The 25,017-nt window shown below is 52.6% G+C and overlaps 1 protein-coding gene and 1 pseudogene across 5 annotated transcripts in view; both read left to right on the top strand.

Annotated features, from left to right (window-relative positions):
• BICD2 (BICD cargo adaptor 2) overlaps positions 1 to 25,017 on the top strand; it is a 143,355-nt gene that overhangs the window by 48,109 nt on the left and 70,229 nt on the right. For 3 of the 4 annotated variants that reach the window (XM_080668810.1, XM_080668811.1, XM_080668809.1), the window contains exons 3-7: positions 7,106 to 7,258; positions 8,646 to 9,080; positions 9,833 to 10,828; positions 11,088 to 11,239; positions 12,417 to 12,627. In XM_080668810.1, the coding sequence (XP_080524936.1) occupies positions 7,106 to 7,258; positions 8,646 to 9,080; positions 9,833 to 10,828; positions 11,088 to 11,239; positions 12,417 to 12,627 (1,947 nt within the window). Of the gene's footprint in view, positions 1 to 7,105; positions 7,259 to 8,645; positions 9,081 to 9,832; positions 10,829 to 11,087; positions 11,240 to 12,416; positions 12,628 to 14,262; positions 16,322 to 25,017 lie in introns of those variants that run through there. The other variant, XM_080668812.1, reaches the window with a different exon arrangement.
• LOC308248922 (ras-related protein Rab-15-like) lies at positions 20,715 to 21,982 on the top strand (annotated as a pseudogene). Its single transcript has one exon. The product of its transcript is annotated as a ras-related protein Rab-15-like (transcript).

Raw genomic sequence — 25,017 nt, 5'->3', positions numbered from 1 at the left:
ATTTTGGCCCGATCCCTGCAGGCCATCCCAAGGGATCCCACCGGCAGGCCTCTAATATGCATATAAGATCTTTGGTTACCCTCTTCCCGCCCTCCCCACTCCCCACTTCCCTCTGAGATCCATCAATCTGTTCCATGTTTCCATGCCTGTGTGTTGAGTGTCTGCCCCCTGGTGTTCAGTGCATGTCATAGCTAACGGTTGAATGGTCGGATGGTTGCTTAGGCTTTTATATATATAGATTACATTTACTTTTTATGAAGTGCACCTGGCCATGCATGCCTTGTGGCTGCGGTGTATACAGCAGAGCTCTGGAATCTTCCCTATCCCTGTGGAACCACATTCCTTGGCCTATCCTGGGACTCTGGTCAGATTGGCATCAGTGTCACCTCAGGACCCTCGGTGTAGCGTGGGCTGCCACTCCTCACCTCCCTGATCCTGGTGTTGATCAGTGCATAGCCTGCATCATCTGCCACTCTGGATACGTGGCCATCACAGGCCCTGTGTGCGGCTCGTCCCCTGCTCCCCTCTCTGATGCTCCCTTCTCTGATGCTCCCTCCTTTCCTTGTCTCCTTGCTTCCCCCAACCCCCACCTTATCTGTTCCAGGGCCTGGCACCCCATCATGGTCCTCAGGCCCTCCTAAGGTTGTGGGCCTGGCCAGAGGACAAAGGCCTGGGCTTGGTCGGTTCCTGCCCTCATGGCCTGCTGGTGCCTCTCACCCTGAAGCCACTTCCCTGATGGTCCCAGGATGGCCGTGCCCTCTGGTGAGCATCCCCTGTGCATGTTCCTCTGTGGTGTCTTCATTGAAGGGGAGTGTCTGCGCCCCTCCCCCCAGAGGACCTGAGGAGCCACAGTGTGAGTGTGCTGGATGGATACGGTAGGGGCTCTGAGGGGCACAGGGTGGGGTGGCTGACACCATCAGGTGCCTGCTTGGCCCCTGAGGTCAACATTTTTTTTTTCTTTACCAACAAGTAACCTGAGGTCAGCGGTCCCTTGGAAAGATGTGGAGATGGGACCCTACTTGCCCACCTTATTTCTCCATCAGGGCTGCCATTGATAGGCCAGTTGGGAGAAGGTGCCCACCTGCGGCGGAGCACCACATTCCATGTGGCCAGGCGTAGCTTGTTGGAACCCACGAATTTGGGGTGTGTGTCAGGTGGAGGTGCCCACACATATGGTGGAGGGAGGAAGCCCCGTCGCTGTGGGAACCGCGTGTGGGCCTGTGAGTCCTGCAGTTTCAGCAAATGGTACCATCCCCTGCCATGTGGTGTCCCGGGCCAGCTGGTGCCCTGGGGGTGCCTCGCCTCACTGTTCACAGGCTCACCTGCAGGTCTGGCCATGGAGCAAGGCAGGACAAGGCGCCTGGTCCTGGGGACCCGCACAGGCCCTGCCCCAGGTGCACCTACTCCAGTTCTGAGTTGGGAAAGTCAAGTCTGCCCCACCACATGGGCAGCTTCTCCAAGTTTCTCTCCACAGCCTTGGGGTCCATATGTGTTGTCAGTCCTGGTGCAGAGATCTGTAGGGAGCTGGTGGGGTTCCGACATGCCCCTCTCTTCCCCTCTGCAGTGGCCCTGGCGGGGGTGCTGCCCGTGTTTGGGCACTCCTGCATGCCAAGTGCATGACTGAGCAAGGAAAGGGAGAATTTGATCAGACCTTTTTGGCAGAGAATAAGCAAACCCTGCTTGTGTGCTTACAAATGCGCGCGGGAGGCAGTGTGCGCAGGAGGCGAGGCGCACAGCCACAGCCTGCAGAGAGCAGGGGGACCAGGGAGGAGAGAAGGGAGAGCAGAGCCAGTGCATGGCGTCCCCTCGGCGGATGAGGTGGGAAGACTGGTTTTGCAGACGCTGGTGTGGCCTGTGGTGTGGCTGTGGCGGGTGGGAGGTGCTTTGGATGGATGTGTGCAAAGCCACCGCTTCCCTGCCACAGCCTTCAGAATGGAGACGAGGCTCTGAGAGGCGCCCCAAGGCGTGGCAGCCAGGCGGGGGCAGCGGCCTCCTGTGTCCTGGCAGCCCGCCCGGCCCCTTCACCTCACACCCACCTGAATCAGACTGGGTTGTCTCCACAGCTAGTTCCTCCTGCTTCTCCAGGTGTGGGTCCTTGCGGTGGCAGCCATTGTCAGTAAAGATGGCTGAGGCTCCTTGAGTGCGTGGTAGCTGTGTGGGGGAGGCTGCCCTGCAAGGGTGGGAGGTGCCAAGTAGGACTCCTGGGGTCACGTCCCTGGCTCCTTGGCAGCTTTCAAGTGGGGACAACATACCACCCTGTCCATGAGAGGTGGGGTGTCTAAAGAGGTGCAGACAGCACTGGGGTCCTCTGGCCTTTAGCTTACCCAGCATTACTGCCCACACTCCCATGTAACTGTCCAGGTCATCAGGGTTCTCTCTTATCTGACACCAACTTAACGGGCACAAGACCAAAATCTGTGTTCATTTCCCATGGTTATCATAGAAATTAACAACGGGGCTTATGACAACAGAAGTTTATTCTCTTAGTCCAGAAGGTCAGAGGCCACAAGTCGAGGTGTCAGCAGGGTTGGCCTGCTCTGGTTGCAGGCACTGTGGGCATCCATCCCGCGCCTCCGCCAGCTCCTTGGCCATCCTGGTGGTGTGGACGCAGCTGTCTGTGGCCTCCCCCTGGGTGTCTGCACCTCCAGCTTTCATGAGGACACTGGTCCCCACAGCCTCCTCCTATTCACTTGATTATGTCTGCAAATTCACAGGTTCTAGGGGTTAGCTTCTCAGCATATTTTGAACACATTTAAACCCTCTGGTCTTCAAAATTCATATTCTTCCCACATACGAAATTTATTCACCCCATCCTAACCTAAAGTGTTAACCTGTTCCAGCTTCAACTCGAAGTCCCAGATCGAAGCTAACCCCTCTGTGTCAGGGATGGAGAGACTCAACGGTCCATCCTGGGGTAAAATTCCCAGTGCACACTGCCGCCTTCCAGAAGTCCAGGACGGGCAGAGAGACACTCACTCCAAGAGGAAAGGCGTAGAAGGAATAAGCCCCCGGGTCCCAGCAGGCCCTGTCCTGTGGGGGAAGGCGCACTGGGCTTCAAGGCCCGAGAACAGGCCTGCGCTCGGTGCTCTGTGGCTCCAGGCCCGCTGTGGGTGGGGCCATACCCTTGTGCTCTCTCCAGAACACTCTTTAATACCTTTTGCAGTAAGGACAGGCTGGTAATTTTCTAAATCTTCAGATTCTGGGTGAGTTTTGCTTACCAGTTCTTAATTCCTCTTTCCTTTTACCAGGAGAAACCAAGCTGAACCTTCAGTAGGCACTGTTTAGACTTCCTCAGCCAAGTGTCATGTTTCTTGCTTAGCTTTCTAGCTTTCCACGCAGCACATGCACACGGCTCAGCCAGGCTCGCTGCTTCTCCAGGGCCCTCGTCCCCCCCCCCCAATCCCCACCCCAGGACCCCTTTGACCCCATCACACACCTCTCTACATGCACTTCCTGAGACCACGGAGCTTTTTCCACGCCTCCCCAGAATCCCACATGATTGTAGTTCTGCCAAGCCTCGGGCAGCCTGGCCTTTTCCTGTCATGCTCAGAACGCCCAGCCTTAGATCCCGACTCCATGGCCACTTCCATGTCCAGGTGTTTGTTACAGCAGCGCTGCTCTCCTGGTAGCAAGCCTGTATTCGCTTTCTCAGACAAGTTGGCACAAAACACTAGCTTAAAAGACAGAAGCTATGCTCTTCGATTTCCTGTCTGAAATGAAGGTGCCAGCAGGGCTCTGCTCCTGCGGAGCCTCCCGCCTGGTGGTGGCCACCTTGGCATGCCTGTCCTGTGGCCACACTGTTTCCGTCTCTGCCTCAGCGGTCACTTCTCCTGTGCGCACCCCATGGCTCAGGGCTGGGACTCGTGCTGTGGGACTCCCGCACAGGTGGCACCCTGGCGGCACCCAGGCCGTGCGGGGACAGCTTCTGTGGCAGCACGACACCCTCCCCGCCCCTCCCCCACCCACGGCCTTCTTTGAGGGTCGCCTGGGGATGCTTCAGCTGCAATGAGCCCCTCGCTGGCCAAGCCCCAGCCCAGTGCCTGTGGAGACGGGGCCAGTGAAGGTCCCTGAGCCAGGCAGGTGCCACACATCGTCCAGGCCCATGGAGACTGAAAGCAGGCGTTGCTAATGGCCGTGTGGTTCCTGTTAGGGCAATAAAACGCCCTGTCACTGGGTAGTGGTGTGCAGCTCTGAGTCAGTGGACTGCTGATTCGTACACTTTCTGTGGGCAATCCTTTGGGTGTGTGAATGTCACCTCCATGAAGAACAGGTGACCCTGTAAAGGAAGTCTGTGCTGATTCAGCTCAGTACAGGTGTCCGCTTGAGGGGAGTTGCTCAGTTTTAAATAAAGCCCATTGACAGGGACAGGGACAGAATTTGCTCATGGCCAACCCTTCCCTCGCCCCAGTCTCCTCACACTGAACGGGCAGGTGCCCACGCACATGTGTCTGCCCAGGGAACGCTGAACTGCAGGGGAGGAGCACCCAGTCCTCTTCACAAAGTTTGTGCCGTAGCCCACATTCTGATATTAGTGGTGAGGGCTCGTAGAGAAGCAGACGGATGGGGTGTGTGTGGGAGAGGGATGTGTGTGTGAGTGATGGGGAGGGTGTGCATGTGAGACGGAGGGTGTGCGTGTGAGACAGGGTGTGCACATGTGTGTCATGGAGGGTGTGTGTGTGAGGTGGAGGATGTGCACGTGTGTGTCATGGTGTGTGTGAGAGACGGAGGGTGTGCGTGTGAGATGGAGGGTGTGCACGTGTGTGTCATGGAGGGTGTGTGTGTGAGATGGAGGATGTGCATGTGAGCTGGAGGGTGTGTATCATGGAAGGTATGCGTGTGAGACGGTGTGTGCGTGAGACAGTGTGTATGTGAGTGATGCGGAAAGTGTGCTCATGAGACAGGGTGTATGTCATGGAAAGTATGAGTGTGAGAGAGGGTGAGTGTGTGAGATGACGGGTGTGCATGTATGTGTCATGGAGGGTGTGCGTGTGAGATGGAGGGGGTACACATGTATGTCATGGAGGGTGTGTGCATGAGATGGTGAGTGTGTGCTTGTGTGTGTGCGTGCATGCAGAGAATCACATAAGGAATTGGTTTCCAGGACTGTAGGGTCTCGCAGCCCCAGCTCTGCAGGGGGGCAGCTGGTGGGCACTCAGGGGATAGTCCATGTTATAGCTCTAGTCCAAAGGCCACCTGGGGGTAGAATTCTCTTTCTGAGAGTTCTGGGGGTTTTTTTTGTTCGTTTTTGTTTTTTTAAGACCATCGACTGATGGGTGAGGCCCACTCACACAGTGGAGGGTCCTCTGCTTTACTCACAGTTGGCTAATTTAAGTGTCAGTCTCATCGAAAGATCTCGGACATCTAGGCTGGTGTTTGAGCAAATATCTGGATGCTGGGGCCCCGCTCAGTTGGCACTGAAACCCACCGCCCCGTCGTCGGGTGTCAGTGCGATGCACAGAGGCGAGGTTGCATGCGTATGGAGACTTCCAGCTGCCTCTCCAGGTAAATGGAAGCGAGTCAGTGTGGTTTCCTCATGGAGGTGGCCCTCACACTGCCATCATGCTTAGTTTTGCCTGTTTGCCAGGAGTTGTGCTCTGTGGGGCCTGGCCTGTTCTCCAGCAGCTCCCTGGTGCTGACTCCCAGCATCCACCTCCCGGGCTCTTCTGTGGAGCCTGCGCCCTTCCACTTGCTAGAGGTCGTGGTGGAAAGCCTTTGTCAATGGGAGCTGTACGTGATGACCCCCCATCTGTGGCTTTTCTTTGCTCTGCTTTAATCCCCTTCATTTAATAGTGCACATTGCTCTGTGTGTGCCTGCATGGATCTTGGAATCGGGTCTGCACTGGGTGCATGGATGCCATCACAAGGCCCCTCCGTTCCCGCGGAGAGGCCCGTGCACTGGGAGAGGACCGAGCAAGCTGGGGGCCCAGCAGTGCCTGGGCCCAGGTGCGGTGGCATTGGCTGGGGCACCAGATCTTTGCAGATCTACAGGGAGGCCACTTGGAGCGACAGGGGAGGTGAGGGGAGATAGTGTGTCTAGGGGCCAGTTACGTTCCCAGGGGACATTGGCTCTGTCTGGAGACAGTTTCCGTTGCTGCCACAGGGGAGGGGCTGCATTTGGTGGGCAGGGGTCAGGGAACTACTAAGCATCCTTCAGCGTAAAGGTGACCCCAGAATGTCGCAGAGTCTGGGGCCAAGGGACCAGGTTCTGTTATGTGGCGCACACGCAGCCTTTCCCTGCAGGACATCTGAATCCCCAAGGCAATCTGGAGGCAGGAACTATTTTTTAACAGGTTCATCGAGATAATTTACATCCTTACAACTCACCCACTTAAAGTGTACAAGTCAGTGGGCTTTAGTATATTCACAGATTATGCACCATCACAAATCAGCTTTAGAACATTTCATCATTCCAGAAAGAAGCCCCATTAGCAGACACTGTCCACCGCCCCAGACCGGTCTCCCCCTACCCCCTACAACCATTCATCTACTTCCCATCTCTGGATTTGCCTCTTCTGGACATTTCATTTATGCGGAATCATACAATACATGACCTCTTGTGTCTGGATTCTTTCCCTCATGATAATGTTTTCATTTGGGTTGCGGCATTGTGTCAGTTGTATGAATGTTTTAAAATGTTTTTATTGATTTTAGAGAGAGGCAGGGGGAGAGAGAGAGAAAGATTGATCGGTTGGCTCCTGCACGCATCCCTACTGGGGTTTGAACCCGAGTCTTGGCCTGTGCCCTGACCTGAAATCAAACTGCACAGGATGACGTTTAACCACCTGAGCCTCACTGGCCCGGGCCCACATATGCTTATCTGTTCTTCAGTCTGTGCTCTCGTTTTCTCGGGGTGCAGCCAAGGAGCAGCATTGCCAGGGCAGGTGGTGTAATTGCTAAGCTGTTCCCACAGGCTACACCACTGTAATCCATTTTACAGATGAAGAAATCAAGGGTCAGAGCCCTTCCCTGTTCACCCCTCATCCTGCCTGGGGCCCCTGCTCCCCTGCAAGCAGCCGCGCTTGGCCTGACTGCGCTGAGCCCCCCAAGCCCCAGGGGTGGCAGGGCCAGCTGGTCAGGCTGGTCACACCTGCCTTCCTCCCGGCAGATCAATCAGAACGTGGAGCTTCAGCGGGGCCGCCTCCGGGATGACATCAAGGAGTACAAGTTCCGGGAGGCCCGCCTGCTGCAGGACTACTCTGAGCTGGAGGAGGAGAACATCAGCCTGCAGAAGCAGGTGTCTGTGCTTAGGCAGAACCAGGCAAGTGGCTGGCCGGGTTAGCTCTGGGCCGCGACCCTCACACCCCCTCACTCTGCCATTTTGCGTTGTCGGAAGGCCACACACTAATGCTGACAGGAAGTGTGGGGCAGGGTCTGGCCCCCCCATGACCATAAGAACAGGGCCTCTGGCTTCAGTGTTGGCTGAGCACGGCCTGGCCGCGGCCTCCTGGCCAGCACAAATGGGGGGTGCAGGCGCTGATGAAGAGGTGACACCAAAAATCCTCAGAGGCTGGGCATCTAGCTTAGTCAGTCCCCTCGGAGGCGCTGGCAGGAAACCCGATGTTCCCATGCCTTGGGGTGCCCGGGAGGTGTTGGCCTGCGCATCCCTCCTGCTGTCTCAGGTGCCAGCCCTGTGATCCTTTGTGGTCCCGGCCTCGAGGGACCCTCTGGGTGAAGCCAGGGCCTGCCTTGAGGAGCAGTGGGGATGTTCAAGCCATCATCTGTCCTCGGTAACTCAGCAATGAGTGAGGTGAGGAGGCTCATCTTCCCCTGTGACCAGCCAACCAGGTGGTCCTGGCCCGAGGGTCTCGGTGCTATCCCTAGCACCTGCTTCTCTCACAGCCACAGCTCCACAGTGGGCACTGAGGGGCCTCCTCCCCCAGTAGGAATTCTGCAGAGGGAGTGTGGGCCATGTGCTTATCCCAACAACAGAACCTCCGTGTTTGCAAAAGCCAGCAGAGAGCACACTTCTCCCCAAGAATGCAGCACAGAGCTCTGCCTCCAGTCGCACAAGGGCCCCGAGGAGAGGGAGACCTCGCCTCTGGCCTGGGCGGCATGTGGTGGAGTCCAGCTCCATCCTAGGAACTGTCCTCTGGGTTTCGGCCATCCGAGATGCGCCCACTACTGCCTCTCAGTGGGTTCCTTCTATTTCTCACAAATCTTGCAGAATAACTAGCAGTGTTTTGTTAAATTACCGCATAGACCCTGATCTCCCACCCCCCATGTCAAGCACAGGTTTCTGCCTGCTCCTTCCTTGTCCATCTGCACATACAGTTTCAGTAGGATCCTGCCTCCTCCTTCCCGGGCTATCTGCGGGTGTGTTGAGCAGCTGTGCACATCCTGCCTCCATGGGAACTGCGGGCTCTTTGTTTTTGAAGTATCATTGGGATTAATGGTCGCAGCACACATCCAGACATGTATTTTATGTACCTTAAACTATTCATGTTCAGTAGCTGCATAGCACTCAACGTCAGTAGACACTTGGTAACCATTACGTCATCTAACACATTGGCCTGGTGCGTGTGTTTAGATTCTCATGGGGTCTCTGCTCCGAGCCCTGGCTGGTGCTCTGCACACACCGTGTGCACACTGTCCTGGGTGCTTCCTCCTCATCACTGGGCTGAAACAAGTGTTGGCTTCTTTCCCAGGTGGAGTTTGAGGGCCTCAAGCATGAGATCAAGCGTCTGGAGGAGGAGACTGAGTACCTCAACAGCCAGCTGGAGGACGCCATCCGGCTCAAGGAGATCTCGGAGCGGCAGCTGGAGGAGTCGCTAGAGACGCTGAAGACGGAGCGGGAGCAGAAGAACAGCCTGCGCAAGGAGCTGTCGCACTACATGAGCATCAACGATTCCCTCTACACCAGCCACCTGCACGTTTCTCTGGATGGCCTCAAGCTCAGTGATGACGCCGAGGCCCTGACTAATGGCTTTGAGCACGGCTGCCTGGCCAAGCTGCCCCTGGACAACAAGACCTCCACGCCCACCAAGGACGGCCTGTCCCCACCCTGCCCCGGCCTCGTGTCTGACCTCCTCAGTGAGCTCAACCTCTCGGAGGTCCAGAAGCTGACGCAGCAGCTGGTGCAGGTGAGCAGGTGGGCGGGCAGGTGGACAGGTGGCGCAGGTGAGGGTCCACCTCCCTCTGCCCCCCCCCCCCCTTATTTCACCTTGGCATAAGTGGAACTGCAGCATTACGGGTGAAAGGTACCCAGAGCAGTGGGTTCCTGGTTATGAGGTTGAATTCTGCGTGCTGGCCAAGGTATTCTCGTGTCCCCCTGCAGTGCACGTGCAGTCTTCCTCTCTCCTGTGGACATGTCTCATAAGGTTTCCTCCCGGACTGAACAGAACCCCAGTGTCTGTATCCTGCAGTTTGCCCATGTCTCTGAGGGACCCGCGTGGCCCCCCAAGCCTCGGCAAGAGAGGACTAACAGTGGCCCCACACATGGCACCCCATCTAGGCATGTTACTGAACTCAAGGGGTCTACACTTGGGGTGCTCTAAAATGAGATGTGGTTGTTACAAGGTAGTTTTATTTGCAGCAAGTAAAGGGGATTCATAGCCACAGCTCTGCCTGCGGGAAGGAGGCTTAGCCATTGCTTATGCACACTATTTGTCAAGTACACCTTGGTATTTTCTTCGCAGATATTTGTCAGGTTGAGTGCCTATCAAGCTCATCCTGTTCACAGGTGCTTCTGCAAAATACTGTGCTACATTTAACACTTAGCACAACAGCATTTAGTAAGACTGCCCAGGCCTGGAGACCCTTGTCCTATCTCACAGTCCCAGGCCAGCAGCGTGACAGGTGGGGCTGTTGACGGGCCCTCTCTGTGCCTTTGCAGATGGAGCGGGAGAAGGCGGGCCTGCTAGCGACCCTGCAGGATGCACAGAAGCAGCTGGAGCAGGCTCGAGGGGCCCTATCGGAGCAGCGGGAGGAGGTGAGCCGCCTCACTGAGAGCCTGAGTGCTCTGCAGCGCCTGCAGGCTGGCAAGGAGCGACGCACGGCCCTGGACAGTGAGAAGGAGCGCGACAGCCATGAGGATGGCGACTACTATGAGGTGGACATCAATGGGCCTGAGATCCTGGCCTGCAAGTACCGTGTGGCCCTGGCAGAGGCTGGTGAGCTCCGGGAGCAGCTGAAGGCCCTACGCAGTGCACACGAGGCCAGCGAGGCTCGGCATGCTGAGGAGAAGGGCCGCCACGAGGCCGAGAGCCAGGTGCTTGCCAAGAAGGTGTCTCTGCTGGAGAAGGCCAGCGGCCAGGACCACGAGCTGCTGGCCCGGCTGCAGACAGAGCTGAAGAAGGTCAGTGACGTTGCAGGTGAGACTCAGGGCAGCCTGAGTGTGGCCCAGGATGAGCTGGTGACCTTTAGCGAGGAGCTGGCCAGCCTCTACCACCACGTGTGCATGTGCAACAACGAGACGCCCACCCGTGTCGTGCTGGACTACTACCGTGAGGGCCCAGCTGGTGCAGGCCACTGCAGTCCTGAAGCCCACGGACACCGCTCACCAGTCCTGCCCAAGGGGCCACTGGCTGCAGAGGGCGGGGCTGGGGATAGCAGCCTCTCACTGCCCTCACCCCTGAGTGACCCTCGCCGGGAGCCCATGAATATCTACAACCTGATTGCCATCATCCGTGACCAGATCAGGCACCTGCAGGCGGCCGTGGACCGCACCACAGAGCTTTCGCGGCAGCGCCTGGCCTCCCAGGAGCTGGGCCCTGGCACAGACAAGGACCGGGAGGCGCTCATGGAGGAGATCCTCAAGCTCAAGTCTCTGCTCAGCACCAAGCGGGAGCAGATCACCACCCTGCGCACCGTGCTCAAGGCCAACAAGCAGGTGCGTGCTGCGCTCGGCCGCTGGCAGGCCGGTTGGCAGGCTCCTTACCCTCCCTGCCCCCCAGGCCTGCATCTCACATGTCAGCTCAGGCCTCAGGCTATGATTGTGTTGGTTGTGCTACTGAAGGTGGGAGAGCCTCGACTCAGTGCCATGGGGAGAACCTGGGTGCTGAGGGGCCAGACAGGTTGGGGTCTTGGCTGTGGTACTCCATGAAATAGCGGACGCCTCACTCACCCACCTGTGTCTCTCTGACCCCCAGACAGCCGAGGTGGCCCTTGCCAACCTGAAGAGCAAGTACGAGAACGAGAAAGCCATGGTGACCGAGACTATGATGAAGCTGCGCAACGAACTCAAGGCCCTTAAGGAGGACGCAGCCACCTTCTCTTCATTGCGTGCCATGTTCGCCACCAGGTAACACTGCTCCCTGGGGATGTGCCATTCCTGGGTTTGCGAACACCCAGAGGGCATAGTGTGTGTTCACATGCCGATGAGGAAGCTGAAGGCAGAGGCTAAAGAGGACAGGTCCCTAGTGGCGGGGCTGCTGGTTACGCAAGGTAGATTGGGGCAAGTAAATGACAAACGAGGAGTTGGCCCCCCAAAATTTGGCTGGAAGTTTGTGGATTGAGAAGCAAGGCCTTTCTCAGCCCATAACCCCCCCTTCCAATGCCCCCTGTCTGACCCTGACCATCAGAGATTTGGGGTGGGGGAGGGTCTTGGGAAGTTCACGGCTTCCTGTTGTTGCTGTCATCCGGAGCGGCATGGCGCCATCTGCTGCCAGTTTCAGGAGGCCCTGGGCAGTGGCCGGAGCCCCTAGATGGTCCAGGCGCTTCCTCAGGGGGAGGCGGAGGCTCCCTGTGTTAGGGGTTGTCAGTGAGCTCAGGGCCTGTTTTTCCTCCCCCTGGGGTGCTGGGTGACCCCCCGCTGTCCAGAGGGGAGGGTGAAGACAAGGAAAGAAATTACCAGGCTCTTTGGGAAGCGTCGTCTCTTGGGCAGAGTGTGGGAAGGATGGGAGTCACAGCACTGGCATGTGGACGCTTGCTTCCTCACCTTGTTCACAAGCCTGCCTTATTGGAGCTGAGATGGCACATGTCCCCCTGGGCGAGAGCTACAATCACTGGTGGCCTTGGGCTCTGGCAAAGGAGAGAGTGGAGGTTGCCCTTCTGCCCAGGCCACTTTCTCCTTGGGGACAGACCCGAGTGTGCACCTCCCCCAGCTCCATGTGCAGGTGGGCAGACCCAGAGGGGCTGCTCGCTCACCCACATGTGCTCTCTCATGCTCGGGTTGGCCATTTGGTGCAGATTTCCCGAGCACCTCCTGTGTGCATGTGCTAACCTGGGAACAAGCCACGTCCCTTCCTTGGCTTTACTCCCACACGGAGAGCCAGGTGAGATCTTGCCTCTAAACAACTTCCCGCGGGTTACCTGAAGGCCTTGAAAGGCACCCTTGCCCTGTCAGTGAAGACCAGCTTCATGGAGTCCCTCCCAAAGGAAGCCAACTACTGAGGGCAGGTCCTCTTCTCCCAGCCTGATGAGCAGTGCCCATGTCCCTCCCGGGGCCTTCAGTCACTCGCATCTCGATGTCCCCACAGGTGTGATGAATACATCACACAGCTGGACGAGATGCAGCGGCAGCTGGCGGCCGCTGAGGATGAGAAGAAGACGCTCAACTCCCTGCTGCGCATGGCCATCCAGCAGAAGCTGGCGCTGACCCAGCGGTTGGAGCTGCTGGAGCTGGACCACGAGCAGACCCGGCGGGGCCGTACCAAGGCCACCCCCAAAGTCAAGTCCAGCACCCCAAGCGTAAGTCACACCTGTGCCAGTGCCAGCGACAGGACCGAGGGCGCCGGGCTCACTGCCCAGGTGCTCTGCGGCGAGAAGTATAACGTTTGCTGCGATTAGGCCTCCGTGCCACCCACTGCAGCTCACCTGTCGCCGCCACCTGTCTGCTTCATCTCCACTAACCCAGCAGCAGTGGGACCGCACGCTAGGCTGGTCTTCCCGGGACTAACGCGGAGGGAAGGGTTTAGCTGAGATGGTGCTTCCTTCCACCTGGACAGTGCAGCTGGGCGTCTGCAGCTCGCCCTACGACCCCCTTCATGGCAGCAGCTGTCCTGTGGGAAGGGGTAAGGGTCAAGGTGGGGTCAGAGCCAGGAGTCCTTGAAAAACGGTGGCTTTCCAGGGCCTGGGTGCCATCGGCTGCGATGAAATGTGCATATGTCTAGGGCAGCTGTGCTGCCCGGCACCTGGGAGCATGTTAGAGGTTCTGAGAGTTCCAGCTGCTGCCTCTGAACAGAATTACTTCGTAGCCTGTGCACCATCTCACTGCAAATCCTATTCGGGACTAAAGGACCGACTTTCTCCCCCAGAGAAAGCGCAGCCCTGAGCCCCGAGTCCTCCAGCCCAGGCATGTGTGCATGCCGAGCACCAGCCACGCGCAGCAGAGGCACATCTGGCCACACCGAGATCAGCTCAAAACCTCAGCTCCTCTTTCTGAGATTGGCACACTGGTCTGGTGGCCTGCGAGGTAACACATTAGCAGGCCTGAAGCCTGGGGTTTTCCCATGAGAAAATCTTCCCAAGTGCCTGACCAGAGTCCCTTCCTTGGGGGAAGCCCATCCTTTTATATCAGGGGTCCCCAGCTTTCCATAATCAGGCCTTCCTCCCAGGGGGCTTTAGACCCTAAGAAACAGTGTTCTAGAAACTCCCAGCCCAGCCCAGTGTGGGAAAGGAGACTGGGTGGGCCCCGGGCCAGCTGGTCCGAGGACTCGCTGAGGAGGGATGGTTCTCCTGGGTTACTGTCATTGCCGGTGGCGGCGGGCAGGAGAGGGAGCTGCTTCCACACCAGAGCTTGGCCACGTTCGGAAGCAGAATTTTTCTCAGTATTTTTCTCCCTTTTACCCCATGGGGGCCTCTCCCTGAAGGGCGCTCTGTGGCTCAGAGGGGGAGTTGGCATTGCCCGCTCACAAGCTGCCTGCCCCAACTCTACTCTTCCCCTTGGTCCCTCGTGTGTCTCAGTTCCTACCCGACTCCAGATGCTGCACAGACCACGCTGGGCTTTGCCAACCATGGGAGTGGAGAGATGTGGGCTGGGCACCTGACCCCTCTGTGTGCCTGTCCCTGGTTCTGGGTTGCTTTGCTGAGGGGATGGCGGTTTTGGATTTCCCTCCCACTAGAAAGGGTCAGGCCCTCCACCTTGTGCAAGCAGGACTGCTGAGGCTAGGGCTCCACAGCTGCTGCTGCCCCCTCGCTGAGCCCAGCACACAGCTTCCCTCCATACTTGTAAGGAATCTTCACGAAGCACTTGGAGCTGGCGGCTTCCCTAACACATGCAGGTCTTCTCTGCTGCTAACGCACCTGCGCACTCAGCTCGGCAAGAGCTTCAGTTGTCCGACAAGTGACTGGTTCTAATGCTGTCTTGTTTTCTCCCATTTTCAGCTGTAGATTGGCAGCCGGGAGAACTCGGCCGCCGGCCCTGTCACTCTGCAACCCCTTCCCTCCCCTCCCATGGGCCCACGCAGAGGAAGGAAGGGCAGCCTAAAAGTCCACTTAGAAACGTTTTTGGATATGCCACTGCAGATAGCATTGCTGAGTGTTTAATGGCAGAGGAAAAAAGCTTTAAAGTTCAGAAAGCTGCAGCCGCTGCTTGGAAAGGCTCTTGTACAAGCGCTTGAAGAACCTGCTGGGACAGCGGCCACCAGGCTCACTTAGGAACCCGCTAGAAACGCTCACACTGGGGCTCCCTGTTACAGAAGCTCCTTCTCATTTGATCAACCTGTGCACTTTTGATATTTTGATACTACATTTGCTTCCTTAGTCCCTTGCATAGAGATGGTCTCATGCTGTGGTCGCCTTGTCCTGGGGTGCGGTCTTAGCACCTGACGTGCTGTTGGACATCAGCGTGTGGCACAGAGGTGTCCTAGTGTGCAGCTCTAGACTGCTCAAAGGCTTCGACCCGGCAGGGAGCTCGGCTGAACACCCACACTGCAGGCCAGCAGCCTTTTAGCTTATGTGGCATTGTGGCTCATGTTTGAAATTAACAGGTTTCAAATGCCATGTTCGTTAAGAAATCCAGGGTGTTCTGATTCTGGGGTTTTTCATATTGTATTATTATTATTCTTAGGAATAGTTCAATGTAACAAGAAGAAAACTTGACCTTTGCTCTGGTTAAACAGTTATAGGCACTTGAAAAACAAAAAAAAAGATAAATTATTGAATGAGTAGTATTACCTACAAATTCCAGAATTTTCTGGGTTTTAGGATGTCGTGAAGCATGACTGATTAACAGAATTTTATACAACTGTACCAGTAAAATTCCAAATTGGAATTGTTTTGTTACTCTGGTTTTGTGCCAAATTGTGGTACACTTAGAAAATTCTACAGTCGTCAAATTTTAGGGTGTTCTATTTCAACACCTTTTTCTTAGTAATCATTGCCAGTAGTGCCTTCATCAGTTAAGGGAGGTGTCCCAGCCTAGTTTATTCTCTAAAATGGACAGTGAAGAGCTAGTTGGGAATGTTGAAGGCCAGTGTGGACTAATAGGTGTGAAAGGGGTATACTTCACACCTGAACCTGGGCATCTTCGTTGAGGGAAAGAAAACAGCAATTGTACAAAATTCTGTTAGTCAGTGATTCTTTACTGTGCAGGTCCTTGCAAATTTAGGGGCTGAGCATGAAAGTGGACACAAGCCTTGAGTGCTTTGGGAACCAAACGGACTTTATGGGACAAGCTAAGCAGACGGTGTGAGGAACATGCCGTGTTTGTGAAGAGCCACGGGCAGCAAGGAAGCGGGTGCTGTCGGTTTCGTGCAGGGGAAGAGGGACTAGCCATAGTATTCTTCGCAAACGTGAGAAAAAGATGTCATATATTCTCTTGCTTGGTGTACCTAATCACTGTTAGTTTCAGGAAACAGAACTTGCTAAATAAAACTTCTTAGCAAACTAGTCTGCCCAGTTTGCTGAGTGAGGCTGTATGGTCATATTGGTACTCAAAGAGGAAGAACAAATGTCCTTTCTCCTCCAAAATACAGGACAAATTATAGTAAGTAGTAAGAATAGAAAGAGTTCTGTTTCCTGGAATGAGCATTTCTTATTCCTAGTTGTAGGGACCCCCTTTGTACCTTCTGTTACAGTGCTGATTCATAAGAAATGTTACATTTATGATAACTTCATCTACATGGGGTATTTATTTGCAATGTCTGAGTACTGTATTTTTTTCTATGCATTGCCTAGTGTCAGAGTGGTGTTGTCTTTATTAAGATCGTATGCATGTCCACCTGCCAAGGAACCTTTACACAGACCCACACAGACAAAACAACAATGGCTTCAGATTCTGAGAAAGTGAGGCAGAGAATGGAAAAGGAAGGGGAGGATAAGTCAGTCGTGATGTGGGACACAGGCATGGTGTGAAGCCCTCAAAGCCAGTGCACATGGGAACAGTGGCCTGGGTGAAGGATCCTGTTGGTGGGACCAGTCAATAAAGAGTAAGACAAAGACAAAGCCAGGCGTCCTCTGTGCTGCTTTGACCCCTGCCCTAGATGACTGGCCCGGCCATGCACTGTTATTCCAGCACCCAAAACAATGAAACCAGCCTCTCGGAAGCCCTGGTGGTCGGAGCTGGGAGCAACCTTCCATAAATTGTGGAGTGGGGTGCTTCCCACTATGGGTGACTGTGTGAGCATCCCGAACTGTGGTAGGAGAGCACATTGCCTTCAAACTCTCCTGACCAGAAAGCAGAGAGATCTGCATAACACAGGACCCTTTGCTGGCCAGACTCTTGCTCACTGAGCCCAAGAATGACTAGATGTTGACAACAAGACTCACCTGTTTGTCATCACAAAACCCTATTCCTCTACAGAAATGTGCATAAGGCATGTTGTCTCCATCCAGGACTGCTGTGTGAGGGCGGGGGACACGTCTTGGCAGAGGGAACAGGAAGTCCCTAGGATACTCTGCCACCCCGCTTCCGACAGCCTCTGAGCAACTCTGTCCACACCTGAGTAACTCTGTCCATGCCTCGGGAAGTGCATCCGAGGCAGCGTCTTTCTGCCCTGGCATCTCCCAGGACCTTTCCCTCCCCCTGGGATCTCCCTGGGCCTCCTGGTCACTAGGGCCCCTGCCTCTGATGAGTCCCATCCCTCTTTAGTAGCTATAGCTTGAAACTATCTTCAATTTGAAACTTTCTTTCAAAAGAGACTTGTTTTTCTAACTCTGGGATTGCCCTCTGCTGGCTGGTGTTCCCCAACAGGGCCCCTGAGAGGCAGATCTGAAGGAGCCCCCTGAGGAGGAGCCCTCTGCCCTGGACCAGGCGGAGCAGTCCTTTCCGGGCTTTGGAGTGATTTGCACAAGCACAGATGCCAAGACCTTCCCTGCCCCCGGTGTGCTCTGGGTCCTTGCGCATTGCAGGGTTGGAGAGGCAGCCTCCCAAGTGGGCAGCATCTCAGGAGCCTGTGGGAGGGGCATTCGGTGCTGAAAGGTCTGCTCAGCCTTCCCTTCCAATAGGGAATGTCTCCATTCCCACCACCTCCTCCCTCTCCCTGTGCAGTGCTCCGCCCCACCTCCCACAGCAGGTTCCCAGAGCTGGAGACAACAGTGCCAGTTTGGAGCCAGACCTTTGGTTGCGTTATCCCCTTTTAGTAGCTGACTTACTCTGGCAGACAACCTCTGGGAGCCTCAGTTTCTCCTCTAGAGGTTATGGACTGTAGTTCTTTGCTCAGAGGTTGTGAGGTTTCAAGCCCTAGGCATGCAGCAGATGCTCAATGGATGGGTGTTGCTCATATGGTTCTTGGTGCCATCATCATCATTACCAAGATCTGGGATGCCAGGCCATGCAGCTGGGCCTTTGTCCATTGGGGAATGTTATTTTAACTCAGCTTTTTACCAAAGCATAGTTTGCATTTAGGAAAGTGCACATCCTGATGTACAGACCAGATATGCACCAAAGCAACAGCTGTGTGACCAACAGCCACCAAGTTCCTAGGAAGGCCTCTGCTGGCCCTGGTGGAGTGCTGGGAGAAGAGGCACGCCAACATCCTATCACCTGGCATGGGTTTTGTTAGGGATGGGCTGCCATCAGGTTTGCCTCTGCTCAACATTCAGCTGTGTCCAAACACAGTTGAGCTATAAGGTCCGTGTATTGTCATTTTGTCAGATTTCTTGTGGACAAGCACATTGGCTCTTGGGAGTTCACCTTGTTCATCCATGAGCCTGTAAGACCAGGACCCTGGGGTGAAGCCCTGCCCACTCCAGTGGAGCTCCTCCCCCTAATCAGGAAGCGGCATCTCCACAGTACCTCACCCACAGGTACTGTGAACACACCCTGACGTGGGCCTCCTAGGAAGTGAGAACAGTACTAACTTAGCACATATACCAGGCTCCTTTTTGTTCCCCTCACTCTCAAGTAAAGGATCAGGATTTGTTCTGTTTGCCTTAAAGTGTTTGTAAAGTACAGCACATACATAAGAGTGCCAACGAGTTTCTCTTGGCTGGATTTTTGCAAACTGAATACACTGCAGCCAGCATCCAAATGAGAAGCAAATGAGGGCAGCCCCCCCACCCAAGTCTTCATACTCTGCACCCACTCTTCCTCCCTGAATCTGTTAACTCAGGTCACCTGTGCCTATTTCTGTACTTTATATAAATAGAAGCATAAAATAGAGACCAAGAGCAGTGGTTCTCAACCTTTTTAATGCCGCGACCCTTTAATACAGTTCCTCATGTTGTGGTGATCCCCAACCATAAAATTATTTTCGTTGCTACTTCATAACTGTAATTTTGCTACTGTTATGAATCGTAATGTAAATATCTGTTTTCCGATGGTCTTAGGCTCTACAGCAGTGGTTCTCAACCTGTGGGTCGCGGTTCTCAACCTGTGGGTCACGACCCACAGGTTGAGAACCACTGCTGTAGAGCCTAAGACCATCGGAAAACACAGATATTTACATTACGATTCATAACAGTAGCAAAATTACAGTTATGAAGTAGCAACGAAAATAATTTTATGGTTGGGGGTCACCACAACATGAGGAACTGTATTAAAGGGTCGTGGCATTAAAAAGGTTGAGAACCACTGACCTAGAGCTTTGATAGCTTACCAAAACCTGTTCATTGCTCTCCCCATGATTGAACAATGCATTTAGAGATGACTCATAGATTCAATGATATCCTATATAATAAAAGCCTAATATGCTAAGTGTCTGGTCAGCCACTAGGCCGTTCGCCAATCAAAGCGTAATATGCTAATGATAGGCTAAGGCCACTCAACCGCTCACTATGACATGTACTGACCACCAGGGGGCAGACGCTCCGACCAGTAGGTTAGCTTGCTGCTGGGGTCCTGCAGATCGGTGGGGTTCCTTGGCCTGGCCTGAACCCCCATAATCTGGGACCCCTTGGGGGATGTTGGAGAGCCAGTTTTGGCCCAATCTTGCAGGCCAGGCCAAGGGACCCCACTGGAGCACGAATTCGTGCACCAGGCCTCTAGTATTAATATAAATCAGTTGGATGCAAAAGAATGGAAATATATATTCCCTGCAAACAGTAGCCAAAACAACAGGAATGGCTATACTAATAGACATTAAGACAAAGTTGTTAAGAGAGACAAAGGACACTGTATAATGATAAAAAAGTCAATTCACCAAGGAGATTTAATAATTATAAACATGTATGCACCAAACAACGGAGCCCAAAAATACAATAAGCAAAACTGCCAAAATTGAAGAAATAGTTCAACAATAGAGTCTTTAATACCCCATCTTTAATTACAGAACAAGACAAAATATCAATAGAATACATGAACAGAACTATAAGCCAAGATTACTTGAACAGAACTGTAAGCCAAGCCTAATACATTTATAGAACACTCCAATTGACAATAGAATACATATTCTTAAGTGCATACAGAACATTTTCCAGGATAGACTATATGTTAAACCACAAGACAAATCTCAAGGAATTAAAGCTGAAGTTAAACATTATTGTCCAATGACAATGGAATAAAATTAGGAATAATGAAATGTAGGAAAGTCATGAACATATGTAAATGAAATAATACACTTCTTCATAATGGACCAAAGAAGATAGCAAGAGGAAGGACAAGGAGCTCTCAAATCAAAGATTAGCAAGAAGAAAATGAAATAGGAAATGGGAGTGGGAGAGAAATAAAAATCAACAAAACCAAAAGTTATATCTTTGAAAAGATGAGCAAAAATGCTAAGTCCTTTACACACACACCTACAAAAATCAGAAATGAAAATGGAGAAATTATTACCGAATTTGGAAAAATATGAAGGATTACAAAAGAATACTGTGAATAATCACATACCAAAAAATTGGATAACCTAAACACAAGCTGAGAAGAAAATAGAAAATACTAGAGCAGAGTTAAATGAAATAGAAAACTCAATAGAGAAAATCAACAACCAAAAGTAGTTTCCTAGGAAAGTGACAAACCTTTAGCTAGACAAAAACAGATGACTTGCCCTGGCTGGTTTGGCTCAGTGGATAGAGCATTGGCCTGGGGACTGAAGGGTCCCGGGTTCGATTCTGGTCATGGGCACATGCCCGGGTTGGGGGCTCGATTCCCAATGGGGGGCGTGCAGGAGGCAGCTGATCAATGATTCTCATCATTGATGTTTCTCTCCCTTTCCCTTCCTCCCTGAAATCAATAAAAATATATTTTAATAAAACAACAGATGACTCAAATTACTGTAAGCAGCAATGAGAATGGGACACTACTAATAACTTGACATGAAAAGATTATAACACAATATTATAACAATGCCAACAAATTAGATAACTAATAAAGTGACAAATCACTAGAATCACACCAACTACCAAAAGTGACTCCATTTCCTCCTCGCCCGTGGCGTCCCCGGCAGGCGCGTGCTGCGATGGCGAAGCAGTACGATGTGCTGTTCGGCTGCTGCTGATCGGGGACTCTGGGGTGGGCAAGACCTGCCTGCTGTGCCGCTTCACCGACAACGAGTTCCATTCCTCGCACATCTCCACCATCAGTGTTGACTTCAAGATGAAAACCATAGAGGTGGATGGCATCAAAGTGCGCATACAGATTTGGGACACAGCGGGGCAGGAGAGAGATCAAACCAACACAAAGCAGTACTATCGACGGGCCCAGGGAATATTTTTAGTCTACGATATTAGCAGCGAGCACTCATACCAGCACATCATGAAGTGGATCAATGATGTGGATGAGTACACACCAGAAGGGTCCAGAAGATCCTTATAGGGAATAAGGCCGATGAAGAGCAGAAGCGGCAGGTGGTAGGAGAGCAAGGGCAGCAGCTGGCCAAGGAGTACGGCATGGACTTGTACGAAACAAGTGCCTGCACAACCTCAACATTAAAGAGTGTTTCACCCGTCTGATGGAGCTGGTGCTGCAGGCCCAAAGGAAGGAGCTGGATGGTGTCCGGATGGGTGCCAGCAACGAGCTGGCGTTGTCAGAGCTCAAGGAGGATGAGAGCAAACCTGAGGGCCCAGTGAACTCTTCAAAAACCTGCTGGTGCTGAGGGCCCTGCGTGGAGCACCCACAAGTCCCCCCTCCCCTCAGGAGGCCTGTGGCAGACAGGGAGTCTGGGCTTTGTGCTGCTTCTCCTCTCATCTGGGTGACCCCATGGAACATCAGTAGCTGCTACTCCCTCAGCCTGGCCTTGAGGGTGACTCCGCTGTCACCTCTGAGCAGCCCCCAGCTCCTCCCCCAGAGTGGTATGCTTCAGCCTGATTCCCGCCGCAGCCTGCTATGAGCCCCGATGAGCTGGAGCACGCTCACCCCGAGCTCCCCAGACAGCGGCGTCCGGAGTCGAGGCCACTTCAAGTCTCCTCAGTGCATCTTGTCTCCTGTCCGCTTTTCTCTCTTCTTCCCACTTCTCTCTCTGTCCCCCCAACGAGCCCTGTGCATCCTGCTTTGTGGCTGCTGGTGCAGCTTCTTTCTTTCCTTTCTTCCTAACCCTGTCCGAGGGGATGGACTGTAGCTCCTGGGGATGTTCCATCTCTGCTCCTGGGAGAACCCCCACCCTGCTTTGTGGGTGGACCAAAGGTGGGGTGCTTCTTCCCACCTCCCCTCCCCACATCCTTCTTGTGCCACAGGCCCTCACCACTGACCTGGGAAAGTGAAACATCAGGTGGGGAGGACCGTGGTCCTCAGGCTGGGGCTGCCCTACCTCTCCCACCTTTGGCCTTGCTTGGTTGCCTGCCCACCTGCCTCTTGGGGAACTGAGCTCAGAGGCAGGTGCTTCAGAGGAGAAAATAAATGGCGAGGAGTGTCAGGGGGAAAAAAAAAAGTGACTCCAAAGGAAATAAATAGTCTTAATAGCTCTGTAACAAGAAACTGAATCAAAACTCTTCCGACAGGACTTCTGGTTTCTGGGCCAACCTGTAAGGAGCTTGGAACTCATGAGTTTGTCATAACAATAAGTCAAGTGCTGAGTGAACTGGAAAACGAGCAACTCTTCCTAGACCTGTCACAGAAGTGAGGACACGGTGCACCACTGCCCATCCCTCCCAACACTGTAGAGACAGGTACAGAGAATACAACTTACCAGAGTAGGTGTAACCAGTGCCTGGGGAGGACAAACTTCTGCAGGCTCAGTGCACACAAGTGTGAATGGTAAAAACTCCTGGAAACCCTCACACTTCACACCTGAGTTTTCCCCCAGGACCCCTACCAGGTCCCACAGCAAAGACTGGAGGGAAATCTTCCAGCAACAGAAGGAAAGGAGCCATTTGGAAAAACCCTACAGCTTCCCCTCCAGCAACAGAAGGAAAGGAGCCATTTGGAAAACCCTACAGCCTTGCTTTCTTAACGAGGTCCTCCCTCAGGACAAACTACTTCCCACAGACTAATCTGGGGGAAGAAAAATACCTCACTCCAAGTCCCCTCTGGCCATACTTCACCACCTAACAGATGAAAAGAAGAAAAAACTGAAGCACGGGGCACTAATAACAGCACCCATAGAGTGCTTCCTCTCCCCCACACTACCATCCTGTCTAATAAAAGAGTAATATGCAGATTGACCATCACTCCAACACACAAGATGGCTGCCCCCATGTGGTCAAAGATCCTGCCCCCATGTGAACACAAGATGGCTGCCATAAGATGGCCAGTTGGGAGGGACCAGGCCTGCAAGGGAGGGCAGTTGTGGGCGATCAGGCCTGCAAGGGAGGGCAGTTAGGGGTAACCAGGCAGGCAGAGGAGGGAAGTTGGGGGCAAACAGGCTGGCAGGGGAGCAGTTAGACATCAATCAGGCTGGCAGGGGAGTGGTTAGGGGGTGATCAGGCTGGCAAGCAGAAGCGGTTAGGGACAATCAGGCAGGCAGGCAGGCAGGCGAGCAGTTGGGAGCCAGCAGTCCTGGATTGTGAGAAGGATCCGATTGCCGATTTAGGCCCTATCCCACGGGGATTGGGTCTAAACAGGCAGTCGGACATCCCTCGAGGGGTCCCAGATTGGAGAGGGTGCAGGCTGGGCTGAGGGACACCCCCCTACTGCACCAGTCCTCTAGTTATATTAATAAAAGTTCCCTTTCCCCAGTACATCACGTCTGGCTTTCAACAAAAACTTAGGCATAATAAAATGGAAGAAAAGAAAAAACAAACAAACGGAGACAAGCATTAGAACCAGCCTTAAATATGGCAAGAATGTTGGAAGTACCAGACCAGAAATTTAAAATAACAGATTAACATACTGAGGGCAGTAATGGAAAAGATAGACAACATGTAAGCACACATGCATACTATAAGCAGAAAGATGGAATCTAAGAAAATCAAAAACGAAATTAAAAAACTAAGAAATAAAGCCTTTGGTTGGCTCATGAGTAGACTGGACACAGTTGAGGGAAGCGGCTAAGCTTGAGGGTATGTCAATAGAGACTTCCAAAACTGAGAGACTTCCAAAACTGAAAATAAAAAAGACTGAAAAATGGAAAAGACTATCCAAGAACTGTGGGACAACTACAAAAGGTGTAACAGACAATGGGAAATACCAGGAGGTGAAGGAAGAGAAGAATATTTGAAACAACAGTGACTGAGAATTTACCAAAATTGTCAGATCTAAGAAGCTCAGAGAACAAGCAGGATAAACACCAAAATAAAACTACACCTTGGCAGATGATATTCAAACTGCAGACAATGAATCTTGAAGCCAGAGGGGGAGACAAAGCCTTGCTTATAGCAAAGCAAAGAATGACATCTGACTTCTCGAAGCCATGCAAGCAAGAAGAAAGTGGAGTGAAATATTTAAACTGGTGAGAGACAAAAACAACCCCTAGAATTCTGTAGCCTGTGAAGTTATTCTTGAAAGGTAAAGAATAGACTTGCTCAGACAAACAAAAATGGAGGGAATCTGTTGCCAGTAGACCTTCCTTGCAATAAATGTCAAAATAGTTTTTCAGAGAGAAGGAAAGTAATATAGATCAGAAACTCAGATCAATATAAAGGAAGGAAGAACATTAGAGAAGGAATAAAGGTAAAGAAAAAACTTTTGTTTCTTAATCTAATAGATAACAGTTTCTTTAAAATAATAATACCTATAATGCATTTAATAATTATAGATTATGGCCCTAACTGGTTTGGCTCGGTGGATAGAGCGTTGGCCTGTGGACTGAAGGGTCCCAGGTTCGATTCCGGTCAAGGGCATGTACCTTGGTTGCAGCCACATCCCCAATAGGAGGTGTGTAGGAGGCAGCTGATCGATGTTTCTAACTCTCTATCCCTCTCCCTTCCTCTCTGTAAAAATCAATAAAAATGTATTTTAAAAAAATAATTATAGATTATGTACAACTGAAATGAATGACAGCAATGATACAAGGAATAGAGGGGAGGATTAAGAATATTTTGTTTTAGGGTACTGCATTACCTGTGAAGTGGGATAGTGTTATTTGAAAATGGACTTCGTTAGTTGTGAATGTATTCTACAGACTCTATGGCAACCACTAAAAAAGAAAAAGACGTATAATTGATATTCGAAGAAAGGCAGAAGATAAAATTAGGAACAAAGAACAGGGCAATAATCACTAAACATCAATGGTTTAAATACATCAATTAAAAGACATACTGTCAGAGTGGACCAATAAGCAAGATCCAAATATATGTTGTCTCAAAAAAACACACCCATTTTAAATAAAAGACATATAACTTAAAAGTAAGGCTATACCATGCTAACACCAATCAAAAGAAAGTGGG

This window comes from Plecotus auritus (assembly GCF_963455305.1).
Source record: "Plecotus auritus genome assembly, chromosome: 5".
NCBI lineage: Eukaryota > Metazoa > Chordata > Mammalia > Chiroptera > Vespertilionidae > Plecotus > Plecotus auritus.
The sequence above is the reverse complement of the archived record's forward strand: the minus strand, read 5'-3'. Positions and strand labels throughout refer to the sequence as shown.